General features: G+C 42.9%; 1 protein-coding gene across 1 annotated transcript; it reads left to right on the forward strand.

Moving 5' to 3' along the window:
- The first annotated feature begins 310 nt into the window (after positions 1–310).
- LOC124864843 (L-amino-acid oxidase-like) lies at positions 311–3,791 on the forward strand. The gene is made up of 4 exons (XM_047359781.1): positions 311–441; positions 531–640; positions 785–986; positions 2,499–3,791. The coding sequence occupies exons 1-4, from the start codon at positions 334–336 to the stop codon at positions 2,562–2,564; spliced, it is 486 nt and encodes a 161-aa protein (XP_047215737.1). The 5' UTR covers positions 311–333; the 3' UTR covers positions 2,565–3,791.
- Positions 3,792–11,557: the final 7,766 nt, after the last annotated feature.

Consider the following 11,557-nt stretch of genomic DNA (forward strand, 5'->3'; position numbering starts at 1 on the left):
TGTTTCAAGATAATATTTGCAATATTTGTCATTTGTGTATGTCGTAATTTCAATAAGAATAAATAATAAGTTACATTTCAGGCCTCATCTTCTTTTTATACGATTTCTAACTTACCCAACCAGGTTACATTGTAATCGGCCTTCTGTCTGTTAACCATACCCACATGCTTTAAACAATAACTCAGCCTGTGATGTCTTTTGGTCTTTGTACCTCCAGTTACCTTTGGCCTATTTCTGCTGCTGCTGACTCTGCAGCAAAGCCACTCTTCCTCTTCACTCAGCCTAAAGAAAACTTTGGAGGAATGTTTAAACGACACAGACTACAATGAACTGATGGAGATAGCAGAAAATGGCCTCCCAAAGATAACCACACCTTATCGTGTTGTTATTGTTGGGGCTGGATTCACTGCTGCCAAGCTGCTGCAAGAAGCTGGACATGAGGTAGATGCAAAAGAGTAACATATTAACTCATGAATTTTCCACTGATCTGTTTAAGATGCATTTTTAAATTTTTGTTATGTCTAAATAAGGTAACCATATTGGAGGCAAGTGAGCGAGTAGGACAGGTGTTGACCCATAGGAATGAAACAGAGGGCTGGTATGTTGAATTAGGGGCCATGAGGCTTCTATCTTTTCATCAGTAAGTAGAAATGCTTTCAAATATATTATTTTTTGTGTCTGACAGTCTGAAAACCTGTTGATTCTTTAGTTCAAAGCACATTATAGAACTCAAAATTTCGATTAATTTAGAGCCTAGGGTCACCATGTAAAAACCTCCTTACAGAATTCTCCACGCGTTCATCCAGCAACTGAACATCTCATTGAATTACTTCAACATGACTGACAACAACACCTATTACCTGGTGAATGGGAAGAAACACAAGACTTCAGATGTGACTAAAGACCCCAGCATCCTGGATTACCACCTACCATCTAATGAGAGGAATAAATCAGCCCATGATCTGCTTCAGGAGGCATTACAGGAGGTAAATGAGAAGACATGAGAGGTCTGCCAGCAATTAACACCCAACAGCTTTCGATAAATTGCTTAGATTTTTACAAGAACACAAAACTCAGAATAATTTGCTTGTTTTGTAGATCTCCTTTTACATCTTGGTTGTGTACGGGTTAAATCCAGTCACAATAGAAAAATCATATCTTGATGCAAATTCTGCTTCCTGTTAGTACAAAATAAAGTTACAAGACATGGGTGTGATGCAGCACTGTAGAGATTTTATTGCTTCTCTGTGAAGGTAAGTTTCAGTTTGTTGCATCCAGAATTAGGTGGAGGCATATTATTGATAGCAATTGTTATGGAAAAAGTTTTATTTATAAAAGAGAGATTGATGATTTTCACTCACATCAGCTTCATTATAACCTTGACAGGGGAGAACATTTTTACACCACCAGACATGTGTTCACTAGCCCTGCCAAACCATTCTGACAAGACAAAGTAAGAGAAATCTCTTATAACAACTTCAAGGTGATCCCCATGAAAACAGGACTCACCCAGCTGACTGAGTGACAATTAAAAATAAATGTATAATGAGATAAATAACTAAAAGAATAACAAAAGTGACTACTAAAATTGAAACCTACTTGCAATAAGAAAATAAAAACACATAGTTGAACTAAAATGAAATAAGAAAAAAATACAAATAAAACAGCATGAAAAATAATGATCCACTATGTGTGTGTGTTCACTACCCATGTACAGAAGGATCATTAGGGGGAGGAGACAATAAAGGCAAGGCAACACAAATTAATTTTTATTAAAATGAAGATTAAATGGAATTTATACAATGTAAAATCATCAAAATCATCATCATCATGAGAGTAAATTAAGCTGTTAATAGTCATCAGAGCTGCTGGATGGACAAAGAGTCATCAGTCAGGGTTCAGGGGATCATTACAAGACAAGTAAAGGTGATTTTATTAATACTAGAGGGGGCACTCAAAATAGAACAATTAATAGGTGAGGGAGTCGTGTGTAAAGCTAAGAACAGGGTGGCCTGTGTTCTTAAGAGTTAACAGTATGACAAAGCAAAACCCTTTTATGACAAAGCAGAACCCCATGTTATTCATCCGGCCAGGTATTTCTTTCTGTGAAATCGGGTTCAACCTGTAACAATATTTCATTAGAGGAGATTCAAATAAGTGACCAAAATGTGAGGGGTGGTGGGACTAGGGAAAGGACTAGGACTTTACACAAGTCAGGGCCCCATAGTCCTGTCGGGGTCTGGGAGTTTTTGTGCTTGGGCTTTTCCCACCTGCTATTAACTGTTCTTGGCCCGTAGAGGGCACTGTTGCTCCTGGGTGCAAGTGGACAGGTGTTAACCATCTCCTGATTGCTGACTGGGGGTATTTAAAGCTGAAGCTACCAGTACTTCATCGGCTGAGTGTTAACCTACAGTGGTAACAATCTTTAGCCCAGATCTAAGCTTGTTTCAAGTTTCTCTAAGTTTCCAAGACTTACTTCCTCATGTCCTCCTTCTCAGGTTCAAGACCTGCTTGATCCAGCCTCGAGTTCTGGTGTTAAGCAAACTTCTGACCTCTGGATCTAGGCACCTTCGATGCTCCTGGACTTTCAAGATTCAAGTCTCAAGTTTCCTTCTTGGATTAACTCCTGGCTGGCAGCTTCAGGATCGACAACTAACCGGCCCAAGTCAGCAGCAAACCCTGTCCAATAATCTCGCTGTGGATGGTGCAGATGACGGCATTCTGCTAATGGCAGACAGCTTGCATCTGGAGAGAAGGCTTGATACAGGCCTTGCAGTCAACATTCTTCAGTACTGTGACAATGTTTAGGGAAGGCCTGAACCCAAAGACCCAAATACAATTTCAAAATTCTCTATCTGTGGAGGTTAGGGTTAGAGTTTGGGTATGATTTGTCAAAGGAATTAAACCCATACATTCAGACAGATTTTCAGAATGTGGCCTGAGAAGCTGTGCATGAGTTACTTCTCTCACAATGTCACTAAGTCCTCCCTGGAGATATTAGCAACTTTTCCCTATAATTTGCACTACTGTTCCCCATAAATACTAAAACTTTTGTAACCCAGCGTTTCATTTTATTTCATTAACGCCGACATCTACCAAGGCTGAAATCCCTTTATTTTATGCATGGTCCAACCCATGCATTAATTTAGCAATTTATAATACTGAGTCATTTTGGTAGTTATCTGTCACTGCTAGTGTAGCCATTTCCTTCTTGCTAATAGACTGGACACACAAGGGACACATCCCCCAGGAGGTGTTCCAATGCCCTGATTGATTTATTTTGCTTTGATAATCATCAGGATCCTGTTTAAAGATAAGTGCACAGAATTCAAAGAGATCTCAAATAAATACATGGATCCAGATTTTCTGCTGCTTTGCCAATTGGGGGTTTTCATTGATGTCACTGAAGTTGCAGCCTCACTTCCAGTCCACCATCTTGGGTGTCTTGTGGTCATCAACAAGATGGATCCATATTTTAGTTTGTTTAGCGCAAATCCGGACGATGGGCTGCACATAATTTTTAGTATGCAACTGTTTTTCATAGCCACAACTTAGGCTAAAGTCCATGGTAAGTTCAATATTGCCGTTTATAGGATAACTACATAATATGGTATATATTACTAGATAATACATTTACAGTATAACAGTAAAGGTAAAATGCAGTCTACATTGTCAGCACCTGAAGTCCTGATAACTCTTGATCTGTGGGAGCTTCTGGAAGCAGGAACTCAGGTGTGCTTGCTAGTCAAACGCCTGACCATCACTACGCCACCTTCCAGTACCTAAGATGTTTATTCAAAATCAGCGTTTACGTCTTCCTCCGGGGTCCGAGCGCCAAAAAGATAATCTTTCATTAATAAACTCTCTAACTGTCATCTTGTTGTTTCTCTATTATGTGAGTTTTTCCAGATTGAAATACCTGCTGTGCAAAGTCAACCCTGTAGTGCATCCTGATCTTCTTACTTGAAGGTGGGGAGGTACCGATGGACAATTGATAGTCGTTGCAGTTCTTTTTACAGACAGCATTCATCTCGTTGTAGACGTTCCTCTCTTTTTGAACAAGCTGAAGATGATCCTGTTGCTTTTTGATTGCTGCAGTCTTCCTCTCCTCTGGAAGGTTTGAGCTTCTTATAAGCTGATCATTATTCTGTTGGCATCCCAGCAGAGATCCATATGTGTCCTACAGCTTCTTCTGTGTGGTAGTAGCTGGGTCCAAAGCGCCTTGAAGCGTGATTTGCAAATTGCATGCTCACCTGGAAAGAAACATATTACACAGTTGTTAATTTTTGATGAAGTTTTACATTACTGGTCATTAGAAGGCTTTCACTATTATATAGATATATATTTTTAAACATATCAAGCTCCTTAGCAGACTTTCTATAGAGACGCCACACTGAGGTCTTGGACACATGTGTTGGCAGTAACTTAACATGCCATTCCCATGCCCAGGATGTGGATCAGGTAACATGATGGCGTGGTCTTCAGCGTAGTTCTTTATGAACTCCAGAACTCTGTGGAGTTGCTCACGGCTGAAAAAATGCGGTCCTGTGGCCGCTGGCTCTTTTTCTTCACGAAGGGTCTTGCACCGTTCACATCAAAATGTCTGATGATGTCAGACAATGTGGCTTTGCAAATTATGAACAGGGGAAACAAAGGAAATGTTTCTTTCAGCTTTTAATATTTGAATGCAGAAAATACATGATTTATTTTCAATATGATGCATCATAATAGTAAAAAAAAAAAAGCTGTCAAACTCACCCCTCCGATGCCTCCGATGAAATAAGTTGTTTTGGCGTGTTTTCTTTCGTTGGCGTCTTCTTGGTGGATGTTTACATCGCTGAAGTTTCTACTGTACGCCGGTGTGCTTCAAGATGTCCAATGATTCTCATGTCCTGCCACTCCCTTTCTGCTGCTAAAGAATCCATCCGTATGTTATACATGAACTTTTGGGAAAGTTGTGGGTACAAGACTGTGTCCCACATGAAGAATTCCCCTTTCTTCTCCCGTAGACATTATAATAAAACAACACAGACCAGCTAATTTAACCTCTTCCCAGCAGCTGCTGTGAAAACAATGAATTTGCACCTTCCATTCAAGCTTCAGTTAACGCTTGTGGCCAAAGCTGTACCCCACAGGAAAAGTACTGTGTCAGACTGTATGGAGACCCTCTGCAGTAAAACTAACCCTATTCTCAGAGGTCTCTACCCATTAGATTAACGGGGTACACTGACAACAGGAAACAATACCTGAAGAAGAGTCCTTCAGGTGTTACACATGCGATGAACTTTAAAATGCTCCTCAGTGGGATCTGTCCTGAAGCTGACATAGAAAACACATGGTTACTGCTGAGTTTTGGAGGTGTTTAAAAATTCCTCTGCCTTTTAAGGACTTTTGGTAGCAATATTTGACCCTGAATCTACCATGATGAGAGAGAGAAATTGTTTCTCTAAAACAATTACTTTATGACCCTTTTGGAAAAGAATCTCTTTAACAAAGGAATAACATTTAACCTCTTGTTACGTCTGTCAACGTCAAAACCACATCAGCAGCAGTTAATAAGCTTTCTTCATTGCAGAAAAACAGAAAAGATATTTGCAAATGTGTGTGTTTGTACGTTAACCCCCTCAGTTTCTTGACCGCTCCAGAGTCGGACTGTTGTGGCATACAGTCCCCTATCAGTCCAAAAACCCAGGCCCTCCCCTGGCCTGTTGGTGGACATTTGCTATTTCCTTTTCCACTTCAACTTCTTCAGGAGGGAGGGAAAACTTTGCTCCAGCCTGTTTCTCCTCTGTCTTCATAAGATGTGCTCTCAAGATGAGTCCAGTGTAACGCTGTTCTGGCTCTGGCAAACAGCATGGATTGTTGCTGTTGTGAGTTATGATTATTGATTGATTAATCTTGATCAATAATTATAATTAAAAATCATAATTTGACAAAATCAATTTCTTAACCAAAATCCTCATTTATGAATCGAGACCAGAGATGTTTCTGGTGTTGTAATTGTGGCTCAACACCTTTGACAATTACAACCGTTAAATACTCCGTAATAATCAATAACTATTGCCGGAGATGTCACTGTTTAATCGACGAACAGTGAGGTTGGAGACAAAGGAAAATGGGGAATTTCACCATGAGGTTATTTCAGCAGTCCAGTCTCACAAAGCACCTGCGCGGGCTCTCATGTGGTAAAACGCGCACAGAGCTAGGAACGCAGCGGCTTCAGACATTAATACAGTACATCAAAGTTTCAATAAACAAGGTTACATGCAAATATCATTCAGAACACATTAGATTCTAACTAGCGATTCTGATCGCTCTACAACCTCTGACCCTGCCCAGGCCTTCTAATAAAGAAATAAATTAAAGGATAGGTTTTACTTTTAAGTCGTCTTAAAAGTAGTCGTCTTCCTTCTGAGTGGAGGATTGAGCGAGGTCCATCTTCGTCTTCTGGCCTTCTTGGCGAAAAGGGAAAATATGATCTGACCATCAAAGTTAACTTGGGATGAAGCATGGTAGCGGTTCGAAACTCCGTGTTCTTAGTTACGTGTTAAGCTCACGTCTTCGATCGGCAAAGTGAAATTTCTGGCCTTCCTAGTCCAGAAACCTCAGTTAGGAATTGTTCGTTGGCCAACGAGAGAGAGAGGATAAATGAAATCCACTTCTCCAGGTGATGCTTCAGATGTTGGTGATCGGGTCACGATCTCCAGCTAAAAGGCGGGGTGTTCAAAACGGAGGCCTTCCTATATAGCGTCTTGTGACGTCAGACTTGGGACGCTCGTCATATCAGTCGCAGTGCTCGACGGGATATGTAGTAGCAGGCTGTCCTGGATACAAAATGGCCGATGCCATTGGAGAGGTACAGTGATGTCCAACAACGTGCAGGTAGTCCAATACTCAGCAAACAAGTGGTCCAACATTCCCCCCTAGGTTCAAAGGGTGAGATGAATCGCAGTCTTTGAAGCTACTGGGACCATTCTGTCCTTTGCTGAACAATCAGTGATCCGTGGCGAAGCAGAACAAAACAAACTGTCTCTGTGTTCCTCAAAACCTATGCCTGGGCAGAGTAGAGGTTAGCCTGGTCAGGACTAAACTCTGACTAACTCATACCTTTCTACAAAATGAAACAACAATAAAAGATACCGTACACATATACTGGTCCTTCTCAAAATATTAGCATATTGTGATAAAGTTCATTATTTTCCATAATGTAATGATGAAAATTTAACATTCATATATTTTAGATTCATTGCACACTAACTGAAATATTTCAGGTCTTTTATTGTCTTAATACGGATGATGTTGGCATACAGCTCATGAAAACCCAAAATTCCTATCTCACAAAATTAGCATATCATTAAAAGGGTCTCTAAACGAGCTATGAACCTAATCATCTGAATCAACGAGTTAACTCTAAACACCTGCAAAAGATTCCTGAGGCCTTTAAAACTCCCAGCCTGGTTCATCACTCAAAACCCCAATCATGGGTAAGACTGCCAACCTGACTGCTGTCCAGAAGGCCACTATTGACACCCTTAAGCAAGAGGGTAAGACACAGAAAGAAATTTCTGAACGAATAGGCTGTTCCCAGAGTGCTGTATCATGGCACCTCAGTGGGAAGTCTGTGGGAAGGAAAAAGTGTGGCAGAAAACGCTGCACAACGAGAAGAGGTGACCGGACCCTGAGGAAGATTGTGGAGAAGGGCCGATTCCAGACCTTGGGGGACCTGCGGAAGCAGTGGACTGAGTCTGGAGTAGAAACATCCAGAGCCACCGTGCACAGGCGTGTGCAGGAAATGGGCTACAGGTCCCGCATTCACCAGGTCAAGCCACTTTTGAACCAGAAACAGCGGCAGAAGCGCCTGACCCGGGCTACAAAGAAGCAGCACTGGATGTTGCTCAGTGGTCCAAAGTACTTTTTTCGGATGAAAGCAAATTCTGCATGTCATTCAGAAATCAAGGTGCCAGAGTCTGGAGGAAGACTGGGGAGAAGGAAATGCCAAAATGCCAGAAGTCCAGTGTCAAGTACCCACAGTCAGTGATGGTCTGGGGTGCCATGTCAGCTGCTGGTGTTGGTCCACTGTGTTTTATCAAGGGCAGGGTCAATGCAGCTAGCTATCAGGAGATTTTGGAGCACTTCATGCTTCCATCTGCTGAAAAGCTTTATGGAGATTAAGATTTCATTTTTCAGCACGACCTGGCACCTGCTCACAGCGCCAAAACCACTGGTAAATGGTTTACTGACCATGGTATCACTGTGCTCAATTGGCCTGCCAACTCTCCTGACCTGAACCCCATAGAGAATCTGTGGGATATTGCGAAGAGAACGTTGAGAGACTCAAGACCCAACACTCTGGATGAGCTAAAGGCCGCTATCGAAGCATCCTGGGCCTCCATAAGACCTCAGCAGTGCCACAGGCTAATTGCCTCCATGCCACGCCGCATTGAAGCAGTCATTTCTGCCAAAGGATTCCCGACCAAGTATTGAGTGCATAACTATACATGATTATTTGAAGGTTGACGTTTTTTGTATTAAAAACACTTTTCTTTTATTGGTCGGATGAAATATGCTAATTTTGTGAGATAGGAATTTTGGGTTTTCATGAGCTGTATGCCAAAATCATCCGTATTAAGACAATAAAAGACCTGAAATATTTCAGTTAGTGTGCAATGAATCTAAAATATATGAATGTTAAATTTTCATCATGACATTATGGAAAATAATGAACTTTATCACAATATGCTAATATTTTGAGAAGGACCAGTATATAATATAAAAAAAAATAAAAAATTCATGGTTCATAGCTTATTTGTCCAACTTCTATTAGGCACTGGAACCTGGCTGTGTCATTGGCAAAGGCGGTGCTATGAACCGTGAGGGAATGAATGTGAGGGAATCAATCCTGACCTGTAAACGCTTAACCTGCTGGTTTGCGGTGTATAATCAAAAAAAAAAATGAATGTTTAAAACAGGTTTAGGCTTAAACCATTAGCTCTTCCGAATGATGATGGGTTTTAATATGACTCCTGTCTCTAAACTATCTAGATGTGAAAAGAGGGAGAAAAAGAATAAATGAATTGCAGTACCTAGGCTATAAACCAGGTGTTTTTGTGGAGGTTGCAAGGTGTCTGCTGTGGTGGACTTAGGATTTCTCTACTAAGTTCAGCAGAACTAGGCCAGTGGGTATCTGTGCCTCGGTGGGACTGTCTACTGATGAACCAACCTCCTTTAATAAGATTTTGCATGAAATGTCTGGCAGCGTGTGTCCATTACATCATTCTTAAACACTTTTGTGAGGTCTGCTGTGCATGCAGAGTGTTATGGAAAATTATTGTGCCAACTTACAGTTTAAGACTGTGTCCTAGAAGGTAGTTACATGTTTAACTGTTTCTGTTGAAGAAAGTTGTTAGTGATTGGTGCATGTTAGTGTGAGTTCATGAAACATGCACCTATTTAACTAGTCCTACGCACTGGTCTCTCCTTTCCCGGACATGGAGACAAGCTCTGTTCTTGGGGAGGAGAGTTCGATGTAGGACTTCATCTGGTTCAGCAAAACGCAGCAGCTGGGATGATGGTGTCAATCTTTTCTGACAAGCATCCAACCCACTTAATGAAGCTGCATGTCACAGTTAGGAGAAATTTGTTACCTCCTGTTAATTTTGGAGCTGGTTCGACCAGTTGGTCTGAAGGTGGAACCAAGGTAATGTAACCCCCCTTCGCTGAAGCGGAGGTTGACTGGTTGGCTGGGATGGCTGAAACTGGCGGCAGGTTAAACATCCTTTGATGTAGACTTGGGTGTCGTAAGAGGTTGGAGGCCAGTGAGGGTGTGGAGTGTGGCTTTGTAGCTCCTATGGCACCCTACAGGAGAGTAATGGGCGTAGGATAACGTGACCCCCCTTTGGTCTGTTGGAACAATGTCCAGAGCATGGGAGAGCTGTTTGATGCCAATCTGCACACTGGCTGTATTGAGGAGAGGGCGGAGCCTGTCTGCTAAGAGGAGTGTGGCTGTGTTGTGCCTCAGTTACAAGGGGGTCTTTTTGGCACAAACGGTCATATAGCTCTCTAATGGTTGATGGATGTCCCAGCCAGAGTGCTAGTAGCACTTCTGGTATGAACATGGTTTCCAGGTGTACACCTTCCACCACTTTGGGGTTGTAAGTGTCCACATCTGGGTTCTTTAAAGAGCCAAGCAATGCATGACTGCATCTGGCAGGAGTTTCCTGGATGGCTGGGTGCAGCTGTGTCTCAGAGGTGAACATGACCGGCTCTGATGAGGGCCTGAGAGGTTCTTCGGGCTCCTTTAAGCTGGTGATCTGGTTGGCCACAAAGAGTGGTTTGCTGCTTAAACCCATTGGGTTTTGCACCTCCGCCTGGACCCAGAGTTGGTTCTGGTGGCAGTCAATGAGTGGGGCCAGCCTGTCCAGCAGGTCCTGTCCACCAAGAAAAAGCTCTTTGTTTAATGTGCACATATAGCTGGGGTGCACCAGAGCCGTGTCTTCGAGTGTGATGTCCAGCTCCACCCAACTGGTGATGCATGATCGGTTTTGGGTGCGGCTGGTGATGCTTACATCACAAGCGTCGGCCTGAAATGGTTCATTGAAGGAGAGCATGGCTCTACTCACCTCCTCAAACATGATTGGGCGCATCAGGTTGATCTCTGATTCTATTTTAGAATAGAAACTCAGTTGGAAATGTCCTCCTATCATGATCACACAGTGTAGACGATGTGCATGTCCATTTTGGTTCAGTTTACTTGAGAACCTTGGAAAGATGGTTTGTGGTGTTTCTCCTGGGGAGGTCCCAAGGGGTACTTGGAGTTTCCCAGGTTTGTCTCCCCATCCGATCAGGTAGACTCTGATGGCTGTGGAGACTGACGGGAAGTTTGGGTCTGGTTCAACTGGACGGTCGGCTTCCTGTTTCAAGGGTTGTGGGGGCGTGGTGGACTGACGCACCGCTTCTGTCACCATCTTACGTAAGGCCTCCTCCAACTCTTTCCCCATAATCCCTTCTGCATGTCGGTTCCACCCTTTTCCATCAGGTTTACCTTTAGGCTTCACGTGATGGTCAGGTCGTCTGTTCGACCGGAAGTGGTCCGGCAACTTTGACTGTGGTTGGTATTCAGTACCACCCCCCCAGTCCAGCTGACCAAACCTACGTTGTTCCCTGAACCAGTTCTTAGCGTGGGTTCCTGCTGGAGGCATTTCCTGACCTTCTAACGCAAGGCTGGTTCTTTCAGTCCGGACCTGTAAAACCCTAGCCTCGCCCTCTGGTCCCTTGGTCGGGCGAGCACGTGTTTCCCACGCCATCTGAGCATATTTGCGCATCTCTTGCATGCTCATGGCCTTGGTTCTGCAATACATAGTAACCTCGTATCACACACTTTCATGAAGGTTGTGGAGGAACAGGGATTTAAAAGCATGTTCCTCCTCAATGCCGGGTGCATTGCGTCCTTGGAAGTAAACGGCTCTCAAGCGCCAGTAATACTCCCTGCTTTTCTTTTGCTGGATAGTGAAAGCACCAAGTGTGGCGGAGGCCCGGTCCGTGTACACAGAATATTCTT

Source organism: Girardinichthys multiradiatus, chromosome Y (assembly GCF_021462225.1).
Source record: "Girardinichthys multiradiatus isolate DD_20200921_A chromosome Y, DD_fGirMul_XY1, whole genome shotgun sequence".
In the NCBI taxonomy this organism is placed as follows: Eukaryota; Metazoa; Chordata; class Actinopteri; order Cyprinodontiformes; family Goodeidae; genus Girardinichthys; species Girardinichthys multiradiatus.